Source organism: Tiliqua scincoides, chromosome 6 (assembly GCF_035046505.1).
Source record: "Tiliqua scincoides isolate rTilSci1 chromosome 6, rTilSci1.hap2, whole genome shotgun sequence".
NCBI classification, from domain to species: domain Eukaryota; kingdom Metazoa; phylum Chordata; class Lepidosauria; order Squamata; family Scincidae; genus Tiliqua; species Tiliqua scincoides.
The window spans coordinates 16,539,600-16,566,269 of record NC_089826.1 but is presented as its reverse complement, the minus strand read 5'-3'; the positions used below and the strand labels follow the sequence as shown (position 1 = coordinate 16,566,269).

The window sequence follows — 26,670 nt, the reverse complement described above, 5'->3', positions numbered from 1 at the left end:
GATTTATGTGCAGTTCTGTAAGAAAGGTTTTGAACCTCTTTAACACAGGACATTTCAACCAACAAACTTTTTGACTGAAAGATTTGTTCAAGGTTGGGCAGTGAAAGGGGATTTATTGTGAAAACACACTGTTGAGTTTTAAGGTTATAAATATTGCACTAGATTACAGTTTCTTAATGAATGAATGACAGATCTCTTATTTTTGTTTCTTGTTGCATTTTAATGTTAAATTATATTGTGGCTTGACAGAAACCAACCCTCTGCTGTTAAAATGTCAAATACAACCTTGATGCCTTTAAGAGTTTGGCTTCTGGAGTTTAATATACTGTTTGCAAATAGACTTGCATTTGTCTTTAATTGTAGCCCAAACACTTGAAGCAGAGGTAGGATTCCTGTAAAGCTGCCTCTAGCTTTTTATAGAGTCATGTGCAGCGTTCCCTCTTGTACAAACACTGTAGAAAACAACAGCACATTCTCCTAGTCAAAAGATACCCAGCTCATAAGAATCTTATGAGGCTACTGTTATCATGAAGTAATTGACCATGTTACTATAGATGGTTAAGTATCCCAAGGTGAAATCAGAGAACGCTTTGTGCCAAGGCTAAATACAGTATCAGATAAACCTAGTCAGAGGAGATAGAATTGCAGTTCCTATTTACTGTCTCCAGTTTAGAGAGATCAGACATCCTTGCACACGACTCTCAAGTAATCTGTTTTCCAGCCAGGATTTGGAAATTAAAGAATGAATGATTAAAGAGAAATGGACCATTTGTTCTTGACTGGCCACTTTGCTGTGGCCCTATGAAAACACAAACAAAAGTAAAAGAAGAAGACTTGGTAAAAAACAAACACGCATTGCAATTTCACAGGCAATTTTATTTATGTGTACATCATATCATGTTTCTGACTGTGCTTTTTCTAATAACAGGATCCAGAGGCAAAACTGAACAGAGAAATGTAGTTGTGTGATTAATAACAAGAGATTCAAAGGGAGAAAGAAAAGGATGTAGAAGCCAAAAGGGAAATCAAAGCAAGCATAAAAAAACAAAGCCGAGCACAATATGGGATGTCAGAAGCCATTTCTCTCACTACCAAATGCCATCACATCACCCCTAATACTAGAGAGAAGACTACAAAGTGCAACAATGCCCAGTTTCAGCTTTAGGTCTTGTACCAGTGGAACTTTAAATATTCTATTTACAGAGAATGATGTCCTGACTAGTTAGAACATGCAAAAAAATAATAAAAAACCCTAATAAAACTGTTTGATCTCATACCTTCAAATACCTGCTACCCACAAACTATTTATTTCAACTCTGTCTTTTAACAAAAGTTGTCTATTTTTTATGCAACATTTTTCTAAATATACACACAAACTACCTCCTTCTCCAGGGTATCTTACTTTCCATTCTTAAAAGAGTTGCTCGCACATTTGCCAATTACCAGACTTTAAATTCTGTGTACTAATGTGAAACTCATGTTAGAAATTATTAGGTATAATCTGTAAACCTCCCAGTGTACTGCTGGTCAGTGTGTGTCCCCCCCCATTGTCTCTGTGTAGTTAACATAAAAATACACATTTAAAGACTCTAGAGGTTAATTGGCAAATCTCCTATAAATAAGCTCCCCCCAAGTTATATGTTTATAGATTAGCTTCACCACAAGCTCCCAAATAAGTATTCAGTGAGATACACAATATCACTGAGCTAGAGTGCTCTGCTAAAACCTTGGTTAACTTCCTTCATTAGGTATCTATGATGAATGTATATTTCCTTGGGTGCTCATATTTGCTTTGCAGAACTTACAAAGAATATCTGATTAATATTGTAAGAAAAGATATTTTTTATGTCTTTATTTGTTTACAGCAGAAATTAATTGACTATAGACTGTCCTTTACTAGGTGGTGACAGTGTGCATGCCATTTGGCAGAACAAAGGAGATGACCAGCTTGCCGCATAGCCAGAATTTCACAGTGATTCTGCACTTGAGCCAAAGTTTAGGGGTGTGGTAAAACTATTTTCACTACTTGGTTTAACAGAAATTACTGAACTACCGAATTGTTACAAGTACACCAGGATATGTTATCATTTAATAAAAGGTAAACTGTGTTAACAAAGGCATAACCCTGTTATAAATAAAGTAGCAAAATTAACACTTAATAGTACAACAGGCATCCTAGTCCTAACTTGCTGGGTAACAAAACCACAGTTGTGCTTCTAACCATGACATAAACCGCGTGACATCACATACCTCTCTATTTTGCCTGTATTTTCAACCACCACTTGCTTCCCAAAATGTACAATCCACCCCACTATACAAAGTTGCTTCTTAAAAGTAAAGACCACTTAAATGCCCCCAGAGTATAGCACCATGAAGTGGGTTTGTCAAGAGAAGTCAAAGCCATAGGAAATACGGCCTATCCTACTGATAAGAGAATCCCCAGGCATTGTGCTTGACGGGGGAAGTAGAGAGCCAGGTGTGTAGGCATATAGCCAATGGGAAGTAAATTTTAGGCAAATATTTTAAGTGCTATTACTTTAAAAATAAGATTTTTTTTATGGTTCTGAAGTTTAAAAGCTGGAGTATGTGTGTATTTATATTTATTGCACTGGAGGGTATAAACTGGAATATATCACACCCTACAGTCTAGTCTGTGAGATCAGAATATGCCAAAGCATTTAATAATTGAAAGCAACTTTGTCTCTTTTGGTTGTTTTGTCTATAACTACTTGAAAATCAAGGCAGAAACAGGCAAATGGCCACCTAAGGTCAACTCTTGCATGGAAAGGGTTACTTTAGTTAAACCTAACATGATGACCTGATCAAATCTGCACCTACATAGGTTTCAATAAGTCAAACTTACTCCATACATAGTTCATACAAAATGCACACAGCTTTAGGATTTTTGCCTGGATTATGTTAATTGTTTCTTCTTCTGAGAATTCTTCAGTTCAATTTAGGACAGAATACAGTTAAAAGATAAACAGGATACATAGATACAACAACTGCATTCCCTTCCCTCAAAACAAGAAATATCTTACTCTGTTTGCATTCTCTAACAATATCATCTTCCCACCTCTAAGAAACAGAAGGACTGAGATGAAGAAATTAAAATACATATGTACAGATGTACAGGCAGATAAAACAAAAATTGTGTTTTCACAAAATGGCAAGCTGACATCATCCACATGATTATATATAACAAGAAGGCAGTTAACTGCAATATCACAAGTGGGGAAGAACGATCCCCCTCAGCAGTTGTTGCTGTATTGTGTAATAATGCAATACAATCTCTTGTATTAAACAAGGCAGAAATTGTTTGATTCCCCTCCCCATGATTCCCTTTTTGGTTTGTTACACCAAGAGTGCTAATTGTGCACATAGAAGCATATACAAAAATGTGTAGGCAGTGATCTTAATCTCAGCAAGACTCTTCTCCATATCCCTCAGACTTCTTACTGCTCTCTTATTGCTCTTTCATTTTAGGAACAGCAAAGTTGTATATTTTTCCTGAACACTTATATTTTGTGTATGAAAGTGTATCATTACTCAGTGTGTACATTTTTAGTTACTCTCTTTGCAATAAGGAGAAAAAATTGAATACAAAGAAGCAAATATATAGCTTGGAAGTCAGCATGATTCACACTGTTCTATTTCAAATCCCCTAATCACCTGTAACATGAATACTCACCATTATGCCAATAAATGGTTTCACATTGCAGCACTTCTAGCTATATTGTTGAAAAACTTAATACATTCACTTAAATTGATTAATTACCTAAGGTAGAACCCTTCTCCCTACCTGAGAAGCAGCAACAAAACCAAGTGCAGATTTGCTAGATGTCTAATTGTGAATTGCTTTACCTCTTGTGGCACATGCAAATTAAATGCAAATTCAATTACAATATTTGTTCTCATTAAAAGTGAATGTCCATCTGACATTACTATCGGTCACTCTAAATGTTCCTTGTTCTACTACATGAAAAGTCATGAACTCTCTTCTTTTCCACTCCTCTGCTCACACCTTCACTTCTACAATTTAAAAAAGTCGAAAGAAAACCAACACCCTCAAGTTTCTTAAAAAAACGAAACACCACACACACACACACACAAAACAATGCCCAGAAATCAAGTTTGTTTCAGATGTTCACAGAATGGGCATGTTTCTTGCAGAGAGGCTTGTCCTTCTTGGAGAAGAAAGTCTGACCTTCCAAACTCTCACAGCATACCTGAAATGGCAAAAAAATAAAATAAAATTTAAAATGTTTTGCTTTCCAAGATGTGACATACAGTGGATGGCATCCAGAGTAAGACCTCCATGCACACAAAGGGCACACTTTGGGTGCACACACATTCTGAAAAGGGGAAAAGCATTCGTGCAAAGGCTCCTTGCTCAAGTAGAATGCTCCTTCTATTCTGGAACGTGAATAGAATAGAATGCTCCTTCTATTCTATTCCATGAAAGCATTCCTCTGATCCCCTCCACTAACTTTTAATAAACATGGGCTTTTTTTTCTATTGGTGCCAATGGAAGCTTCTCTCCTGAGGTTTATAGCAGTTTTAGGAAGGTCACTTCTTGGAGTAACTACAGCACAAGGGAAAGGGTTAACCACTCTCTCTCCCTGTCTTGATTTGACCTTCCACAGCTGCTTTTTTAGATAAGAAAAGAAGATGCAAGCTGAAATGATGGGTTAACTGTGACATCTGTTTTGATCCTAAATGTGTATTCTCTCCATGTGAAGGAGAATGTCCACCTTAACACATAAGGGAGGGATGCGATCTTCATAATGGACTCACTGAATGGAAGAAGTCAGGTATGTCACGTTTCTCACATGACAAGTGTGCTGTTGCTTTCAGTGAATATCTAAAACTACCTACAGTCTCCTGACCCTTGTTGATCAGGATGGTCTAAGATCAGATTCACTCAGGATTTCCTAGATTCTTGTTTGACTCCTCTTTTTTGTGCTGCCTTTATGCTGTTTAATGCTTGTTTTAAGCTTTAATGCAATGACGCAGCTAAGCCATTTGCTACCCAGTGACGTACCTTAGCCATTTGCTAAGCCATTTGCTACCCATTCAAAAAAGTGCTTTCTTGCCAATATGTTCTATGCCATTTTTGTCATCCCCCTCTATCTTACTCAGGTTAACTTAAGTACCAATACCATGGATACACTTTTAAAATGTTCAAAGACACAACATCAGTTTTATACTTACTGAACATACAAAGCAGGTATCATGCCAGGTGTTGCCCAAGGCTTCTAGGAATCTGTCCCCAGCTTCAATGGGAAATTCACAGCCATGGCACATGGTACCAAAGAGTGCATAGTAATCTGTATATAAAACAAAGATGAACGCTCAATACAAATACCTAACAAAAAGGCAAATACAACCCAATACAATACCAAGAACTCAGAAACAATGCAGAATCACATTGTAATCAGTACATAGTGCTGGACAGAAATTTCAAAGACAAGAAATTATGAAGATGAACCAGATTATTAATTAGAACAGGATCTTTCAATCTCCACAACACACAGACCTTTCAATACTTTTTCACTACTGAAAGAGTACTGAAAGGTTTATGTTTTGTGGAGAAGGTAAGTAGCAGGAAGGCTTCACCAGGCCTCTCAATGCCTTATAAAGCATTAAAAATGCCACTTCCAGTTGGAAACTGGAAGCATTTTCTTTTTGGCCTTTTTGCCATGGGTGGACCACATGTGGCCTCTACTGGCTTCAGAAAGGGAGGGGTCTTTGGCTTGCCTGGAAAGAGACTGATTGATGGATTGTCTGCCTAATGACTCTGGCTTAACATCACAAAGGTCAGCAAGGCTGTTTTTAAATCAAGGACAAAGGGACTTTGTTTTTTAAATTGATTTGCTTTAGTTCGATTTTTGCCATCCAAGTGAGTTTCGGGACAAAACCCTTTGGAATAATAAGGCTTAACCTGTACTTGTGTATATATGTAGTCGTAGGCTTTGTATAAAATTGTTTAAAAAGCCATATGAATACCGCAAATGCTCCCTTATAAGTTGATCTCACAGATAAGTCAAGGGAAGGTCTTCAGCAAAAATCATGGATTTTTCTGTATGTTGAACCAGAGGCTCAACATATAACACATAACTGGGAGTGTGCAATTCAATTAACAGTGGAGATATAAGCAAAAAGGAATGATCTTTAGCAAGCACAGCTACACATAGTTGCAACCTAATTTACTCAGAAGTAGATCCACTGCTTCCCATGGGTATTATTCTTAAGCAATGGTGCACTGATTTGTAGCCTGGGACTTTGTTTCAGATGGAAATGAGGATTACACCCTGGTGTTTTAAAAACCAGACCTCTGCCAAACATTTGCAAAGTGGAAATGCAAAGAGGCTGCAGAATGATCTGCTAAAGAGAATGAGTCTTGCTTGATTTAAATGGAAGCCTTGAGCCCTGGCTTACTTTTTACTCAGGAGTGAAAAGGTTAACTTTGGCTGCAGCTTATAGCCTTGTCACCATGGAGACTGATTACCCTCTAATTATCTTTGGATTGTCCTCTTGCTCTGTCCTGGGCTTCTTCTGTGCCTGAATAGCCCCTGAGTGACCTCTCAGATAAGGTGAGGAGATGATTTGCATTTGATTTATTGGCAATAATTTCTCATCTTATAGGTGAATATCTACAGTAATCTTTTCACGATGGTATGTCTTGTGCTATTTTCACCATAAAGACCATCCTAGAATGGCTTGCCATATAGACAAATGTAGAGATGTATTGTACAAGAAAAGCAATTTGCTGTACAGCTCCAAATCTGTGGAATAGGAGAGGTGAACATGCAAAGGAAAAAGAGGAAGGTGCATCGCATGTGAATCCCTATAACCATACTATCTCTTAGCAGAATCTTTTTGCATCAAATAACTCTATTCTATTTAATAAATTTATTGAGAAAGGCATTACCATTTGTGCAGATAATTATGAAAATGAATGGAAATTACTTGCAAAAAGCCAAGAAACCAGAGAATTACCTGGATTGGGTTTACTGTTTTCATGTAGGAAAATATATGCACCTGGGGAGCTCCCTTTCTCTGCCCATGAGTCCAGTCTGCGACTTACATAAACCACCATGTGCTCCTTTTTCCTCAGTTATTAACTGAGACCCTGACAACAGAGTGGGGCAGCCCAATCCTAACCTGCTCTGGAACAGGCTGGTTGTATTCAGTTCAGGGTTTGAGGTGGATCCCACGCAACTTGGAGTTAGGGGATTTATTTCTTCTTACCCCATGTTGTACAATAGTCACTTCAATGGAGCTACTCGGATCTGCACTTGCGAAACTGCTGGCACAAATCTGAGCAGCCCAGTATTATACTGGGCTGCTTGTGAGGGTGGTTAGGATCTGGCCTAAGTGCTGTAGGCTGAACCAGGGGACATTCATGAAAGTTGAGTGTTGGGAGAGTTAGGACGGACAGAAGAAAATATTTCTTTATCCAGCATGTAATTAGTCTGTGGAACACTTTGCCACAGGAAGTAGTGATGGCATCTTGCCTGGATGCCTTTAAGAGGGGATTGGACAAATTTCTGGAGGAAAGGTTCATTACAGGTAACAAGTCATAGTAGGTATGTGCAAGCTCTTGGCTTTAGAGGCAGGCTGCCTCTGATTGCCAGATGCAGGGGAGGGCAGCAGAACGCAGATTGTGTCTGTTGTCTTGTGTGCTTCCTGGGGCACTTGGTGGGTCACTGTGAGGTTCAGGAAGCTGGACTAGATGGGCCCTTGGTCTGATCCAGCAGGGCTCCTTAAGTTCTTAAATTTTGTATTAACTGTGCTGTAAATGTATAGTTTATGCCTAAGATTTTTTTTTTAAATTTGACATGTCCTCTCTTCTCCATTTCACAGTGTCATACTGAAAATGGGTGCATGCCTATTTAACTTGGCTGCTAATTACAGTGACAAGAGATTTACAAGCTTTTCTACAAGAGACAGAAAACAGTAGCAGCCCAGACTGAAAAACTTCTGTTTCCTTCCCCTTTCAAACCTTAGGCAACGTAGTCTAAGATTTTTCTCCCATTATATTAAACCATGGTAATAGCAGCCTAGAATAACCTGTGCACAAAAAATTTTCAGACATGTCTGTGTTGAGTCAGTTTCAATCCTGGACATCAAATTAGCAATCTCTTATTCTACCTGAAATTCAACTGAACAGAAATGTAGCACAAAAGCTTTCTAGGGAGAAACCTATTACCACCACTTTGGCATTCAACTGCTTTTCTACAGTGGAGTTTCAAGGCTTCCAGTCAGTGGTACGTGGTTGGTTTTCAGGGTTTGTATTAACTTTATATCTTGACAAAAAGCTTTTAAGTATCTCCAGATTAGAGGCACAAAAATATTTTATCCTGATCATGAAGGTCATTAGTTGGCTTTGCCAACATAATCTCTGTGGGGGAGGGCGGGTGGAATCACCATTTGATTGTTAGAAATCTCTCTCAAAATCAAACATAGGAGGACACAAACACGGTAGTACTTTTCTTTAATGTACCAAACCCTCAAGTGCTGTCAACAGCATGATGTGCATTTTATTTTAGAACACACACAATTAAGCACAAATCAACGTAAGCAGCAGAAACATATCAACCCAATCAAAACGTACAAAACAAAAACAAAAAAGAAAATTCTTGATCTCTCCAGCTTGTCTTCCTTTCTGGGCCACTGCGGTATTCCTTACCTGTCTCACAGTAGGGATCACCATCTTCCAAATGGAAAACATTGTTGCGAATGGGCTTGTGACAAGCCACACACACAAAGCAGGAGACATGCCAGGTTTGTTTCAAGGCATTTATTACTTCCTGGTTGGGAGAAAAATTAATATGCTGGTCATTATAGGATTCAGAGGAAATGAGCGAATTCATTACTCTTTTGTATATACCCGATATACATTTACAAAACTTCTATGCATTTTTCAAAAAGGAACAAGACGAGCACGTTAATGTTTGGGAACACTGGTCTTGAATCTGGATCCATTTCACTCTGCAGACACTGCTCTATACAAGACAAGAGTTGTAATACAGGAAAGCAAGATCTAGAGCAGTGGTTCTCAAGCTCTCAGGGAGAGTTTGAGAGCCTCTAAGTCCTTGTGGGGAGCTCAGGGGGCTGCAGGGGCTTGGCTGGACTTACCAGAGCCTCTCTGCAGGGCTCCCCAGGCTTTAAAAAGTGAAAGCGGAATGATCGTGCTCCACTTCCGGTTTTGCGGAGGCAGGACACGATCGCTCCATTTTCATTTTTGAAGACCTGGCGAGGCCTGCAGTCAATCACGCAGGGTTCCCTGCAACCTTAGGAGGCTGCAGGAGGCTCTGGTAAGCCTAGCCAAGCCCCTGCAGCCCCCTGAGCAACGCGATCCTGGGGACTGCGTCGCTGCCTCCTCACTGCCCCTTCCCCTTATGGGGGCAGAGGCCAGGGCCCTCAGGTTGGGTCGTGGCAACGCCCCAGTTTGAAAATCACTGGTCTAGAGCAGGGTTCTCCAAACGTTTTGGCCAGAGGGCTGCATCAAATATTTGGCACAGTGTAGAGGGCCAGAAAAAAAATTTAAATATAAAATTTATATAAATAAATTAGAGATGGAACTTAGATGAGTGAATAAATGAATGAATGGGCTCATTCATTCAATCTCTCTGGCCCTTAGAACACCCTCTAGATGTAACCAGAGCACAGAACATAAGAACATAAGAACAGCCCCACCGGATCAGGCCATAGGCCCATCTAGTCCAGCTTCCTGTATCTCACAGCGGCCCACCAAATGCCCCAAGGAGCACACCTGATAACAAGAGACCTGCATCCTGGTTCCCTCCCTTGCATTTGGCATTCTGACAACTCCAATCATGTTTGGTCAAGTGGGCCAGAGGCTTTGAGGGGACAAGGGGCTGGCCATGGGCCGGACAGAGGCTTGCCATGGGCCGCATCTGACCCCCTGGGCCGGGGTTTGGAGACCCCTGGTCTAGAGGAATCCAAAGTGCGGCACCTGAATGCCTAGAAATGCAATGGTGGTGGTGAAGAACAATTTGTCATGTTTGAGCAGGCTTGGCACCTAAACAATTAAGACTTTCTACTATGAACCTCATTGTTTGGTTCTGTTCTTAGGACTGTTCTTATTCATGGCTCATCCATGTTACAAACTCCACTTAACTGTTACTTAGGTTTTGTGCTAACATATCAAAAGGAGCCTCTCCTTTAAAAGATCAGAAAATATAAGAAAGAAGGCTGTGGGATCATGCACTCCTTTCGTCTTCTGAATGAGAGACCATCAGAAACATTAAGAGCACTGACAGCCCAATCCTATCCACACTTTTCTGGGAGTAAACCTCACTGATTCAAATGGGACTTACTTCTGAGTAGACATTCCTAGGATTGGGCTATCAAGCTCCTGATTAAAACCTAGGTTTCTAGTTCTGGTCAAGCACAAAACCCTGGTTAGTATTTCATTCCAACAGTGTAACACTTAAGATAGGAAGGGATAATTAACTTCAGAAGGGTGAAAGCCTGGGTCCTCTGAAGACCCTTTACGCAAACCGAATAATAATAATAATACAGGCATTTATATACCGCCTTTCTTGGTTGTCAGATTTCTCCTCAGACTTTAATTCAAGGCGGTTTACATAGGCAGGCTGTTCTAAATCCCAGTAGGGACTTTTACAGTTGAAAGGTTCTATCTTTGAAGAACAGCACAACATTTCAGATGGATCTTTTATGGTCTGTTATCACTTTCTGGCCTCCAGATTCCTCCCATGAAGGCTGACAAGCAGCTCCTTCATCTCTCCAAGAGCAGGTGGAATAACTCAGCTGGGCTTGTCAGCTGTTTCAAGGTCTCGCCATTCACGGTGCCGGTGGCCTTGAACTGGCGACCTTCGGATGTTATCTTCAGGCAAATGGAGGCTCAACCCTCTAGACCAGACCTCCTGCTGGAAGGAGAAGGACTTTCCAAACTGAAGGACCTAACATTAAGCTTTCAGATATCCAATGAAAAACTTTGTAACCGTGGTGACTTATTACTTACCCCAAGTATCTTCCTCTGGCATCGAGAACATTCAGGAGCAAAGAACTTTTCATAGCAGCCCTCACAATAAAGAGCTCCTTTCTCTTCCACAAAACCAATGTAAGCCATGGAGGTTTTGCAGTGGGCACAGTTAAACTCCTCTGGGTGCCAAGATTTTCCCAGGGCCACCAGAAAAGGTCCTCTGTTTTATAGAAAAATGGACAATTTTATGTAAAATTGGAAGTGGAGAAAGGTGATTAATTCCAAACACGGTACATTTAAATACATAATGACATGAAAGCAAAACTGGTTTTCAAACAATATAGTGGGAGAAAGGAAAGTTATAGCAACATTTTATCCTTTTTCTCCTTTTGATTGAGTTTTCATATACTTAGATACTTTGATCTAAGTATTAGAGTTTTCAAATACTTATAAAATACTGATTTCATTAAATCAGGGGTGTCCAAAGTTTTTGGCAGGAGGGCTACATCGTCTCTCTGACACTGTGTGGGGGCTGGGGGGGGAATAAAGAATTAATTTACATTTAAAATTTGAATAAATTTATATAAGTTTACATAAATGAATATATTAAAGATGAACTTATATGAATGAATGAAGGTCTTGCAATAGCTCATGGCCTATAAAAGGCCTTGCACAAAGCAAGGCTGGCCTTTCCTTTGCTGCCACTACTGCATCACATATGTGAAAGAGCAAGCAGTGGAGGGAGCCCTCCACTGTGAGCAAGCAGTGGAGGGAGCCCGCATGAGCCCACAGCTCACTCGAGAGGTCAAATGGTCGCCCTCACGCTGAGAGCAGTTGCGTCCGGCCAGTGTGGGCTCCAACAAATCTCTGGAGGGTCAGAGGCTCATTGGAGACTGGGGGCTCCCTGAGGGTTGCATTGAGAGGCCTCGAGGGCTGCAAGTGGCCCCAGGGCCGGGGTTTGGGCACCCTTGCATTAAATGACTGCTTGCCTCGTGATGACCAGTTTTTCAAGAAGCAGGGATTTGTTTGCTATTGCTATTCATTTGAACAATTGAATATTCATAGGTTACAAATATATTACAGGAATATGAAACCAAAAGCAAATCAGAGAATGTACAACCTTGAAGAACCAGGTGTACGGGGAGTAAACTACATTTTAAAACAATATGAAAAGTCACAAGGATTTACATTATGCTTCTCCTTGAAACAGAATGAACGAACTCATTTGTTAAATGAAAATAAGATGTCTTCTTTCAGGGAAAGCGTGCCACAGATCAAAAGTCTGGATATAACTCAAATGTTAGACGCACGATGTATCTGGTTCTATTGCAAGGATCTGCACATCTAGCTGAAGAATGTTGAACACTCAGATATGTTAAATGGCTTTTGATAATTTCAACACACAAGTTTTGATTTAATTAGTTTTCTGATCCTACTGCAGAACAAAAGCTACTATTTAAATATCAGCTAGCCCCATTACTGGGCCCGTAATCGATTACTAGGAAGTGTAATGCAGCTTTCTATAAAATTGTACCAAAGTATCCGTAAAAAGGAGAAATGCCATTTCATCTGTAAAACTGATGTCTGTCTTTGACTGCTGAGTAAAGTCTACCTTTTGCAGTGCCTTGTTTTTAACACTGCATTTTAGTATTAGCTTTAGCTGCTATTTTTAGGAAAGCAGCAAAACACCACTTCATTTCTGCAATTGTTTGTAATAGCATGGCCTTTCAATTGTTAATTGTTTTTATGGTATTTGTTGATATACTGTTCATCACTTTGGATACTGATACCGGTAAAAGTTAGTTAATTTTTTTTTTAAATTAAGGATTTTTCAATATGTTCCAGAGTTAATAGAATTTCTCCATCCAGCTCTGAAAAATCCATCCATAATTCTACAGAGACACCCCTGCTACAATGTGGTTACCTGAACAGTGCAAACACTGACCTAACCTGATACCTTCCAACCTCTGTACAAGCACCTTTTTACATCAATGCCCTTTCAGTTATGTAGCGATCAAACAATACATGTCCTTATGTACAACAAAGTGCTCTCTTCTCACCGTGTCAGCACAAGTTAATTTACCAGACTCATTAGGAAAGGACCGATACTGAAGAGATTCTCCTGGCCCCAGGTAGAATCAAGTTTCCAACTGTCAGTTCTAAAATGATAGACTTGGATACTAACAACTTAGGAAAAGAAAGGTGGAAGCATTTTTACATGACTTGTTTACATTTAGTGATCAGTTTTAATTCTTTTTAAAGGCAGGTTTTTTTTGCCATTTTACAGTTTTGACATTTTAGTATTAAAATAATGGTATAGGTAGAATCTTACTCTAATATACACATTTACAAACACCTTACTTAAGTTACTGCAATGTTTAATTAATTTACTGTAACCAAGACTAGGGCTAATTATTATATTTCCTTTTGCTTTTATTGAGTTGAAGTTTAATAGTTTTGTTATAAAGTAAAGTAATAAGAATCACAATGTGAGCCAAGAAAATGGAAAAACTGTTCATAATTCAATGCACTGAACCTCTTTAGGAAAAAGCACCAAAAAACTTTAAAAATAAAGCACACAAACAGTCTTGTAGCACTGTAAAGACTGACAAATGTATTTCAAGAAAGGTTTGCATGGATTACAGTCTGTTTCATCAGATTAATTATTGTTAGCACCCAATCCTATCCAACTTTCCAGTGCTGATGCAACTGCAATGCAGCCCCAAGGCAAGCGAACAAATGTTCTCTTACCTTGAATGTTCTCTAACCTTCTCCATGACTGCCCTACCACCACAGAATGAAGTAGATGCTTCACTGACACAGCTACATCAGTGCTGGAAAGTTGGATAGGATTGGTCTTAGTTGGCTATCCTTATACATGTGTCTGTTCCTATACACAGGGAACAGAAAACTGAAAGAAACAGAAACATTCATAGCACACCAATGTGCTGTGGCAGAGTGGGTGAAAATGGCTGCTATATATGTTTATTCAGATGTCTCCTCATCTTCAACAGGGCTTAGACTCAGGTAAGTTTTTATAGGATAAATGCCATTTCTGGAAGTATCAATGGAACTTGGATATGAGTAAACTCAGTGGTGTAGTTCCACAGAACTGCATGACACCACATGATACTGGGCAGTACCTTACATCTCCCCTGGGGGAGCAACAGGTTCTTCGGCCTGCCACCCTCCCCAGTGACTTGGCCCGTGGAGACTTTGGTTGCAGGAGCAGTAGGCAGTAGGACCTGTCTGTCACCTCCACAGTAGTAAGTAGCTCAGAGCTATACAGGTGGAGCCTATTTATCCGTGTTAGTTCCATTCCGTGACTCGGAGCAATTAACAAAAAACTCGTTGTGTTAAATTCCATAGAGTTATGCAAATACGCTGCAGCCTGACACTTCCGGATGGAAGGAAACTAAGGCAGCTGTTATCAGTCCCCTCCCCTCCGCACTCAGCCCTCCTTGTTGCCAGCTGTCCTGCTGAGCTTTTAAGAGTCCAGCCCTATGCGTTTCTACTCAGAAGTAAGCCCCATTGTAGTCAATGGGGCTTACTCCCAGGAAAGTGTGGAGAGGATTGTAGGCTAAATCTCATGCTTTGCTTGGTGGGAAGGCTTGCTTGTGTCGGTGATTGCCTGAACCATGGGGGGGGGGTATTGCTTGTGTCGGTGATTGCCTGCACCATCTCAATGGGGGGGGGGGATTTGGCAAATACTCCCTGGGGTTTTTAAAGCAATCCTCTCTGTTGCTACCACACCTGCCCCTGTGTGTGTGTGTGTGTGTGTGTGTGTGTGTGAGAGAGAGAGAGAGAGAGAGAGAGAGAGAGAGAGAGTGCTCCACCTTGCTGCACGTGTTCTGGCTACAGAGATTTTTGGCCCCCCTTCCCCTCTTCAGCCTCTTTGCTGGCTCAGGAGCTCCAGGAGTGTTACTGTTCCTTTGCAAGGGGAACCTCTTCCAGGGCTCCAGGGCTATTTCCCTGCCTGGGCAAAGCAGAGCCTTTTTGCACTGTTTTGGGCTGCTTGGAAATGGAGCAAGATGACAGCACAGGGCAAAGGAGGCAAAGGTGTGTGTGACTTTCAGTTCCCCCAGCCCATTCCAGTTGAGGCAAACTGACAGATAAAAAATCCATGGATAAATAGGCTGCACCTGTACTGCCCATTCCAAAGGAAGGAAGTACAAACCTGTACTGCATTGCTCTGTGGGGGGTGACATATGGGGGTGTGACTCAAGGTGGGGCAAATCCCAGCTATGCCACTTAGTAAACTTGTTTAGAATCAGCCTGTGAAGTCCGACACTTATCCCTGGTGACCAGAAAAATAGCTTGTGCCCTTGTTTATTCATGAAGGAATATGGTCTTGGATGAAGATTCAAGTTTACTTTATGGCCCATGTTCTTTTATTGCTTTTGCTTTCTGTTTCTTCAGTCATTAGCAGGTGTTCAGGGCCAATTTTAATATCAGAATAATCACATATGGAATGTTTCTTCTTGCATCTATTACGAGAGCACTTTGTTGTACATACAGACTTGCATAGTTTTATCACTAAAATAAGGTATTGAAAGGAATTGATATAGTGGTTTATGTGGAAGTAGAAAGGTATCTGGTTAGGTATGGGTGTATATTTGTTAAGATAACCTCAAAATAGTGGAGGTGAGTCTAGAATTTTGTTCTGATTTCATAAAGGTGCAAGAAGAAATTCTAAATAAATTCTCACAACCTGCACACTTTATCCTAAGATGCTCCCTTCTATGGCATGCTGCTTTTCCACTTCTTGTATCAGGACACTCTTACTCTAAGTTTTGCTAAGATTCTCTCTCAAAGGGAAAAATTATCCTTGTCAGTACTGACAACCACATGATAGCTTTCTTAATATAGGAAAGTGACAAAAAGAATAATTTAAACAAACTATGAAGAGACTTTAAAAAATCATCTCTCCCACATAAACCACACAAAAATACATTACAATAGACCTTAGAAATAAAAAGGTAGACTTGGAAGTGATAGTTTAGGGCACAACCCTAAGCAGGTTCTACTCAGAAGTATGTCCTATTGTGTTCAATGGGACTTACTCCCAGGAAAGTGAAGTTAGGATTGCAGCTTTACAGCCCAATCCTATTCACACTTTCCTGGAAGTAAGCCCCACTTACGCTAATGGGGCTTACTTCTGAGTAGACTTGCATAGAATTGGGCTGTTAGTTATTCAAACACAGGCCAAGTTACAGGAGGCCTTGGAAACTGTCAACTAACACTCCATCAGACCATCATTACAAATACTTTACAGCTATTTTACACATGGAGGCACAGGTTTTGATTATTTGAGGCCCTGAAAAAAATGTCAAAACCTTTAGATGATAAACAGATGAATAATGGATACAAATTAAAAAGTTATGAGAGTGTCTTTCAAATTTGGGGGAGGAGGGTGGAGTGGCATGCCATGGTTATTTTATGCCTTAGTGTAAAGTAACCAGGTCTACAATGCAGTTTGGCTGCAAAGCAGGTGTGCTGGGAAATGCAACCTGATCCATCTCTTACCTTTTCATAGGTAATACTACCTCAAAGGCCATGAACTGTAATTATGCTAAAACCTCAACCCTGTAAGCTATCACTAGCTCCTAAAACCACTGTAGTGCAAGAGTATAAGGAGAACATGATATATTGGTTAAAGTACTGTCAGAGGTTTCAATGTGTATCCTTATTTGGTGTTTACAGTTTCATTTCCCATAAAAAGCACTGGGATAACTTGACTGCAAATATCTCTGTAGTAATGAAATTTATAGTCCAGCAACCACTTAGCATGGGCAAGGGCAGTGGTGAGGCTTGAGAGGGCACAACCTGCCTGCCCACTGGCTGTGGCACATGTTGCAGAAGCCTAAAATGACTCTTGGTAGAAAAGATAAGAGTTGTGCTGTGCCTATGTTTTATTATCTATTCTATTACCCTACTCAGGGCGCAATCCTAGGGACAGACTGCACTTGCTCCCGGTGTGGAAGGGATTGTCACTCCCGGATTGGCCTTTTCAGCCACACTGGACGCTGTGCCAGAGCCACCTTTCAGAGCGCGATGCCATGGTCTTTCGAGACTGAAGGTTGCCAATACAAACTCAGGGCGCAATCCTAATCAACTTTCCAGCAGGGGCAAGGGCAATGCAGCTCCAAGGTAACCGAGCAAACATTCTCTTACCTTGAGGAGGCCTCCGTGATTGCCAGCCAACTGCAGGATGCAACACATGCCCCAATGGCACAGCTGTGTCAGTGCTGGAAAGTTGGTTAGGATTTGGGCCTCAGAGTCATAATTGTAAGGGAAAACGTGGTTAGAGGAGACAACTCCAACTCGCTAGGTAGCCTGGTAAGCCGGAGGGGGGTGGGAAGGAGAGAAGAAAAAAGCTATGTGAAGAAGAGAGAATCAAAGGGAAAAGAAGCTGAGGGAAAAACAGAAAGAGCAGCAGGGGAACCAAAAAGGTTGAAAATTGCTACCATAACACATACACCTGAGCTGCAGCTGAAGACTCCTCAGAGGCTTCAACACATGACAACCTACTTCCCAATAAGCTTGTGTCAGCTTGCAGTTCTTGCACTGAGTAAACTTTCTTAGTTATTGTCCTGTAAACATGATATGGCTGGTAATGTTTTGCTCACTTTTCTTGCAACAATTTTGGAATCTAAAGAAATGTTTGCTACTGCAGATTCCTTGTTTCATTTCCGTATCGCCTATTATTTGCCTTTCAACTTGTTTTTCTTCTGGGTTTGATGGCAATGAATGCTAAGCTTCACAATATTTACTTACTGTCTTATGTTTTGTCTCTGCTATGCCCTGCCTACCATATTAATTTTCAGGAGAAGTACTGTGCTTTTAAAGTGTCCAAAGCTACTAGGAGTGGCCAATATGTGAATTTGTATGTATACAAAGTTCCTTATCAGTAGATCCAGAGTACCATTAATGCAATTGTGTTTCCAATTAATTCTAATTTCAGTTATACATACACATGTATACATATATTTAACATGAGAAAGATATAAGCAAACAAAAAGTTTTTTATTTTTATTTTAACTGATACAGAGTTTGTAAGCATTGGTTGCTAGCTTGCCTGTTATATTCCTGTTAGTTCTGCCTATTTCAGTTTTCTTCTTTAAATAATTTTTCTTGTATTTGGTTGCTTTTATGCCAAAAAATTGAACATTTTAAAATCAAACATACTTACACATTTTACAAATCACAGTACTCTGCCTCAGGTGTAGGCCTGGATTAGTTCTAATCTACAGGCTAATATTTAGATCCAACAATCCTGAAGATTAGTAATTCATAACACAGCTATCTATGTCACATATGCAAGATAGAAAGGAAAAAGCACAAACCTAATTACTTGGTTGCAATGAGCACACATAGGAGTTCGCTTTCCTGCCGGGATATGCTCTGCTCTCTGAACCAAAGAGTCTTCATCTGTTAGTAGAGGTTGCGCTGTCGATTTTTCACTTGGTACAGCTGCTGCAGGCCTTGCATTACTGTTACCTGTCCATCCACTTCCACATGCTATAACACAGAACATGTAAAACGTTAAACACAGAAACCATACCCAAAGTGATGATCCTTCAGGTTTGTGGAACCATAACAGATGCAAGGAACTGGTTCATAGCCAAATAGCTGGCAACCAACATGGACATGTTCGACATGTTTGAATACATGAATCTCTACTATTATAAATTCCAGCACAGATTAGTCAAGTCTAGAGCAATGGTTCCCAAACTGTGGGTCAGGACCCACTGGGGGTTGCAACATGATTTTTAGTGGGTCGACAAATGGTGATGGAAAGATCAGTAATTGCCTGATTGTAATTGGCTATTAAAAGATAGTGAGATACTGTAGCTGCTAATTACCCTGCTAAGAGCTCAGCTCCTGCTATTTGCAGTCGTGTAAATATAGGGAGATAAATGTTTGAGGGTCTTTTTCAGATTATTACTACTTATAAATAAAATAGTTTTTTCTTTCTAGTTCTTTTTTAGAAGTCTGGAAAACCTAGGAGGGTCCTGATAGAATGTCATTTTAAAAAGTAGGTCCTGGTGCAACTGGGCATTTGTCACCACCATAAATGGGGTGTGGATGACAGCCTTCATTATTGCTGCTGTGGATCTAATATTAGAAGCTGCAAACTAGTTTTGGATTACTTACAGTCTTGATATTGCCACATACACATCTCACAAAACAGACCTTTGGAACAGTCAGTTTGGTCACAACTGTGTGACTAAATCATTTTAATGTTTGCAAGACTCAGTAGCTAAGTATCAAAATAAAAATATTCACACCTTAAGCAAATAAATCTGAGGTAAACGATGTATACTTTTCACATGTTTGCAGAAGTGATACAGAAGAAAGCAAACTATAAGAAACACAAGCTTTAATGAAGCATGTCAAGGAGTGCCAAGGCTCCACATATAAAAATTCTTCCCTTTTCAGCCATTGCCAATAGAGAAGAGGTGGCTTTTCCCTTACCTGTGAATGCTGACCTGAAATGTACTGTGAAGCTGCGTAAATCTTGAGAATTCATAAATTAAGGTGGCTGGGGCACTGACCAAATTCAAATCTAAGCTCAGCTTTAAAACTTCCTGAGTGCTCTTGTACCAGACACTATTTCTCAGCCTAGATTTCCTCACAGGGTTGTTGTAAGAACAAAAAAAAAAAAAAAAAAAAAAAAAAAAAAAAAAAGGGAAGAAAGCAGGTACACTACCCTGAGTTCCTTGGAGGAAGGGTGGTATAAAAATGTGAAAAATAATATAAAATAGGATTCTAACTTCTCTAACTTTGACGAGAATAATGAAATACTTGACGTTCTAGTTAAGGTTAAAATACTTTCAAGTTAATCCAGAGATTTATCTAGGTAGGACATTCTTAGTAAGTAGAAAACATCCTATTTTTCAGTTTGGCAATTGTATGTACCCTAAATCGATGAAAACTGACCCATTAGCAGATAAATAACTTATGGCTTTGGGTCACTTATCACAGGACACACTAATCTGAAATGGAATGGCGAGATAAAAAAACCTTTAACCTGTTTTGGTTTAAGTATTTTGAAGCTTGAATCAACCATAAACTCAGCTGAAAGAGTTTCCACAAGCAGGACACTGGAATTTAGAAATCAGTCATCTGATTTCGCTACCCAAGGTCAGCAAAGAACCATGGACCTGAGTACAAAAACAAAGTGTAGAAAGAAAGAAAAAAAAAAGAACTGAGAAGGATTTCAAAAAACATGAAAGACAAAAAGGGCAACAACTACTCAGAAGTTCAGCCTATCACAGAAATTTCACATACAAGATAGCTACAAAATTCACAGATACTTTAATTTTGCCAGAAAATAACTAAAGGGTGCAACAAAGGCAGCATGACAACATGGCACACAGCAGGACCACCATCTAAGCTAATCCTTAGTCATTTTCAGACCAAAGACAAACCAAGTACTGATACATGTTATTTTTTCTGTAAGATCAATAAAAGCAAACAACCCCTTCCTTGCCGGTTTTAATTCTGCTTGTGGTCAAATCCACTGAAGGGTACTTATTTCATCTACTTCTATTTCACCTATCCTATTAAAAGGCCAATTTAGTCACATGCATCTTCTGTCTAGTTAAACTGGAAGGTTAGACAAAGTGATGGAAGTTTTGTCAATTGAGAAATAAGATTGACACTCTTCTGAAACTTTTTCTGGTCCTTACAGCAGTAAGAAGGATGCAAATATTTTTTTTCCTGCTTAAACATTTACCACTGTATATAGGTGGGGCCTCTGTATACATGGGGGACCTGTTCTTGGACCCCCTTCCAGATACAAAAAATTGCAGATAAGGAAATCTGCCATCTTCAGCCCCTTAATCCCTCCAAAGACTGGAGGGCAGCTCCTGTTCCTTCTGGAGAGCTTTCTGAAGCCTGCAGAGGCTGTGTGCGTGTGGGTTTCAGAATTGCATTCTTGGCCAAAAAATGTGACTTCCAGTTTCCCGAGGGAAACCAGAAGTGACATTTTAATGCCATATAAGGCATTCTGAGGCCCGGGGAAGACGTCTGGGGACTTTCCTGCAAAAAACTGGAAATCGCTTTTAAGGCTGAAAAGGCCATTCTGAAGCCCTCCAGAGGTGACTTCACAACTCCAAAACTCTTCAGGTGGAACTGAGTCTGGCCCAATGCAAGTATCCTTGCACCTTTATCTGCATAGATTTCCATGAGACACATGAGAACAAAAGCAGAATAGAGTACAGTAAGTCCGTCCTGGGTGGGTGGAGAGGATGAAAAGGACCATAAAAAAAAATCTATATTATTGAACCTCAGAAAATTCAAGTGTAAACAACAAAGATGCAATGGACAGGTTTTGTCAAGGAATGGTGCTCCTTGGGGAAGGGGAATAAATTATATTTTTCAGCTGTTTACTTCTTAATGTTCAGATACCTGAAAACAGGAACATTGGTAGATATTCCCTGGAGATTACTGAAGTAAATGTACATTTGTATATTTGATCTGCTTTTCACAAAATCAACAGAAGAAATATATAGTATTTTCATAGTGTTTTAGAAAAGTATCACTAGCAAGTTATTAGAGGGTTATGTCCACTCTGTCTCTAACTCTATAATGGAAACAGCACTGTTCCACTTTATCTGCTTGTTGTGAAGATGAAAAATGACCTATGTGAAACACTTTGCAGGTAGAATGACACTAGAATGCTAGTTAGTTTTGAAAATTAAATTTTTTTGTTACTTGCTCTAAAGTAAAAAAAAACTGTTTATATTTGTAGTTAAGATAGATGGTATCCCCTTGCCAACTTGTCGAATTACAATTTGTGTCAGAACCTGCCAAAGAGGTACAGATGCTCTTTTCATATTTTGCCCAGCACACCGCTGCATTAAGCATTTTTTAAAAAGTGATCAGTGATGACCTAAAGACCCAGTTACATATCATATTGTTTTCTCCTTGTCAGAATAATAACAAGCAATAAATCTGATGACTCTTTGGCAATGCCTACAAAAATGTTTGCCTGTTCCTTCACATTGTCCTCTCTTGCTCTCTAGCTAACTTTGTTTATCCTTAGAGATATTATCACACAGTCTAATGGAATCAAATTGTCTGTGCAGCTCACTAACACTTCCCCATTTATTGCATAATACCTGACTGGTTGGGATCATCCATGTGACTAGGAGAAGATTCAGGAAAAAAAGAAAAAAGTAGCCAAGAGCAAGAACTAATACCAAAAGTAAATTGGTGCTATTATTTTCCCTAAAAGGATAAAAAAAAGGTGTATTAAATTCTATGTATTTTGAAACTTTCATTCTCTGCTGCTCTGTTTGGGCATGAGGTGCCCAGTGCAGCCTGCACCAGCTCAAGTTTTCAAACACTTCTTAAAAGGCAGACCCTAGTGAGGCACAAGTTCATCCATTACAGCAGTAGTTTCCAGACTGTGAGCTGTGGCTCCCTGGGGAGCTATGGAAACCAGCCAGGAAGCTGCAGAATTCTCATGAAAAACCCACTGCCCTATACAATGTATAGGATTGTAGGCCAAGGTCAAGGGAACCACCAGTCGAAAAAGTTTGTAAACCACTGCATTACAAACAAAATGCATTGCAGGTAGTTCTTTTAATTTTCTATATCGCTGGGTTCAGACCAAAAAGAACGGTGCAGCCCTAGTTTTATTAAGAATGGCATTACCTAGCATTGAGCACAAAGAATTAGTTAAAATGCTAGCAAAATAGTGCTACAAGAAGGACAAATAAGTCGATGGCACGATCCAAGTTTATCCTGACAGACATTCTCTCGCCCATAGCAACAGTACAACAGATCAAATGGTTTAACACTCACTTAAACATAAGATCAGGCCTCATGTAATGTCTATAAATAACAAAGCTACAGGAATGCGTACAACTGCCAAAATATCATTTTGAAGAGCTGTAATCTGGTGATTTATAACACGCTATCAAACTATGTACAATAAATGGGGAATATGTAGGTCTTCAGTGACAATTACAATTTAATACACTGTTATAAAATTAACTCCTTTAGTTCATTATTTCTGGGTCATATGAACTGGTGAACTCTATCAAACTATAATGCCTAAATAAAAAATAATTATGTTAAATGGCTGAGATATTTTAGTCTGATAAAATCCCTTAAAAAGCATGGGCTTAGGCAAGCAACAGAGAGCGGGCAAGAACTTTCAATAGCCACAATTTTTTCAAAATTATTTGCTGAATTTGTGGAATACAATTAAAGCTCTAAATCCTCTCATGATGAAAGATAGAACAGGAAGGATTATACTGTTATCATTTCTTAAAATGACTGAGAAAGCTAGAATGTGCACCGTGCAAAATCAGAACAGGTGCATTAGAGGCCTGGTTACAACTTCAGAGGGTTCGCTTCCTGCTGTAACAGCTAGCCTTTCATCTCTAAAGAACTCGGATTAAATGGGCTGTGAAGCTTCTTAATTAAAATGAACATTCTGGGTTGGCTTGGGTCAGGTCATCTTCTCATCCGCCGTTTCATGCACCACCCAACATTCAGTTAAACTTAAAGGCGGTCTACTCTCAGACGAAAGCAGCTGTGAAAGTAGGTGGGAACAGGCAGGTTGAAATAGCATCACTAGACAACTTATATTAAAAATTGCACTCTTCACATTTAAACATGTTTCACTTATGTTCAATTTGCTGCATGTCAAGTTGCAGAATATGTATGTGTGCCTTGCTAAGACATAGGAGTAGGCAGAGTTTTGAAGCATTATCATACTGCTGTGTTCCAGGCTCAAAACAAACTAATTCATTTACAGTACAAGACATTGAAATATATGTAACTAACCAACTTTCTAGCACTGACATAGCTTTGCCAATGTGGTATGAACTGCAACCTGCAGTGGCAAGGCAGTCAAAGGGTCCTCCTCAAGTTAAGGGCATGTTTGTTACCTTACCTTGGGGCTGCATTGCGGTTAAGTCAGTGCTCGAAAGTTGGTTAGGATTGCGCCCTAAGTTTAACTAGCTTTCTTCTACAGTTATGTAAACCCCACTGTACCCTTAAATCTAAAACATTTTTCCATCTCCAACATCACTTGTGTCTCCCAACAATTGCAAAATAAATACAAAATGAAAAGAAAAAAAACAACACCTGGTTGATAGCCTTCAGGCTAGAAGAAGCTATTAACTTCTAAAGCTATTAACTTCTAAATCAGGGGTGTCAAACTCATTTCATACAACTGGCTAAAATAGCATTCATTGCGCCTACTGAGGGCCGGAAGTGACATCATTAAGCAGGTGATAACCAGAAATAAGCACTTTGTTCTCATGTAGTAGCTTATTAGTTGCAAATCACAGAAAAGAAACTATGTGGATCTCAATCATATTTTTCAAGATATGGAAAAACCCAATGATCACTCAGGCAGCCCTTTTAGCACCATAGTTTCTACAGAGATATCACTTTGCAGTACACAGCAGCCAAGAGGTGTTCAATGAAGTGACGCCCTGGCAGAAATGGTGCTGCTGAAAGGGTGGCCAGTGTGATATTGGGTTATCATGGGTTATCCCAGAGCTTCTCCCTTCTCCCTCTCTCACACCTCTTAGTCTGCCCCTTTCCCAGTACCAGTCTTCAGTTTCTGTGGTCTCCTTCTGTCTCCCTCCCAGCTCCTCAGCAGAAGCTGTGCCGCTGTATAAGTGGCCTACATGATAATAATGTGTGCCACTTTTCTCCAGCCACCCACCTGCCCCTATGATACACATTCTTCCTCCTGTTGGATTGAAAGATCAAAGGAAGGCAGTAAACAGCCTCACAGCTCCAAATATTGCAAACATTTTTTCCTATAATTGATATACTTAGTCCACCATAAAAGCAAGACTCAGTGATGTGGCTCTGCCAGCTGGGAATCACTGCATTAGTGTATTGGAATTGTGGGACTGGCATTGTCTTGATTTTGTGCATCTGCATGGTTATTTTCAGCAATTATACTGCTTTAACTATACTTGCATTAAAAGTGTTATATAGTATTTTAATTGTGAGCTGCTTTAAGGGCATTAGGGGAGGATTCAAATGTAATGTACATAGCATAATTTTTATTTCTATATCACCATGCATGTACATGGCACTTTACATAGTCTGAGAAAAGTAAGCAGAAAGGCAGACAAGGGAGACAACAGAGGGAAGTGGATGCAGTCAAAGACTGGGGAAGAATATATGATCATCTTGTAAACTTATGAAGCCTACCTAAATTTTTGCCAAGTAATCAAGCTCCAATTATCACTTCACCTTATCTCCAGGTCAATCAGAGGGCAGAGCCTTTCAACTCTGAACAGTTTCCTTTCTTGCTCAAGCATTAGAAGTAATGCAGAGATAATTTGTTTCTATAGTAACTTTCCTGGGAAATTCCAGCCAAGTCAACCTTTTATTCTCCTCCTTCCCTTTTGCAAATGCTGCTGCAACCTGGTTCCTTTCTGCAAATGCATGCATTTAGCAAGTCTCTTTTTTTCAACACCAGGATGGGATCCTCCTTTCCATTTGAAACGAAGTCCCAGGCTACAATTCAGCGCAACATTATTTAAGAATAACTCCCATGGAAAGCAGTGGGTCTACTTCTGAGTAAAAAGGGGTTGCAAATATATGCAGCTGCATCTCTCTGCTGTGAATTGAATTGCACACTCCCAGTTATGTGTTATAAGTTGTATATAGAGCTTCTGGCTTAACACACCAGAAACCTTAAAAGTGGATTAGATTCATGGTTCTCCTGCAGTGGTTGCCAACCTTTTCCACTTGCATATCCCTTGGCAGTCCATTTCCATAAATTGTACCCTTCATATTAGCAAAATGTTTGTAATTAATAATATAAACCCTCATCTCCTCTCTATGAAAACCCAGACTTCATGTATTCATCACATATGACAACAACAAGAAATAGGTATTTATATACCGCCTTTCTGGTCATCTGATTCCTCCTCTGACTTTATTCAAGGTGGTTTACATAGGCAGGCATTTCTAAATCCCTCAAGGGGATTTTTACAAACATAGAGGTTCTCTCTTTCAAGAACCAACAGCATTTCAGAATGGATCTTCCTGGTTTGGTCTCACTTGGCCTCCAGTTCTCCCACACAGGCTGACAAGCAGCTCCATCTCTTACATGGAGGGCAGCCAAGACACTTCCTGCTCACACCAAGAGCAGGTAGAATCACTCAGCTGGGCATGTCAGTTGCTTCAAGGTCTCGCCATTCTTAGCCGTTCAGGGAGCTGCCGGAGTCCTTGAACTGGTGACCTTCTGATGCTATCTTTGGGCTCTACCCTCTAGACCAGACTTCCTGCCCTCTTTTTTCTCTTTTCATCTGTTTGAAGAACAGAAGACTCTGCCTTTGCGCTGCTTTGCACCAGAAGTGTGCTGAGAAATTCTGGGTGATTGATCATTTTCCATATTATGTTTCAGCTTTTTTACTGTGCTGGTTTTCAGTCACTGGTTCATACATGAACTGATGACCAAAAACTAGCTATTGGTGGGGCTTTCACAGCCAACTAGCTACCTCCCTTCCTGCCTTGCAAGGCATTCTGGAGTTTGACCTGCCTTTTTCTGTCATCATTCCATTCTTTTTCAAGTACCCCTAAAGGTCCTGTTGAGTGTCCCTGGGAGTACATGAATACCAGGTTGGGAACCACTGTTTTTCTGGTATGTAGTTTACAGTGTACTTACTCTGATAGTGTTTACAAAAAGGTGGTGA

General features: G+C 40.0%; 1 protein-coding gene across 5 annotated transcripts in view; it reads right to left on the bottom strand.

Moving 5' to 3' along the window:
- Positions 1-855: 855 nt before the first annotated feature.
- The window catches only part of PDLIM5 (PDZ and LIM domain 5), a 158,017-nt gene continuing 132,202 nt past the window's right edge, over positions 856-26,670 (bottom strand). For all 5 annotated transcript variants that reach the window (XM_066631594.1, XM_066631590.1, XM_066631593.1 and 2 more), the window contains 5 exons: positions 18,325-18,499; positions 11,018-11,198; positions 8,696-8,816; positions 5,215-5,330; positions 856-4,229 (listed from right to left, as the gene is read on the bottom strand). In XM_066631594.1, coding sequence (XP_066487691.1) covers positions 4,140-4,229; positions 5,215-5,330; positions 8,696-8,816; positions 11,018-11,198; positions 18,325-18,499 — 683 coding nt within the window. In that variant the 3' untranslated portion in view covers positions 856-4,139. The remainder of the gene's footprint in view (positions 4,230-5,214; positions 5,331-8,695; positions 8,817-11,017; positions 11,199-18,324; positions 18,500-26,670) is intronic.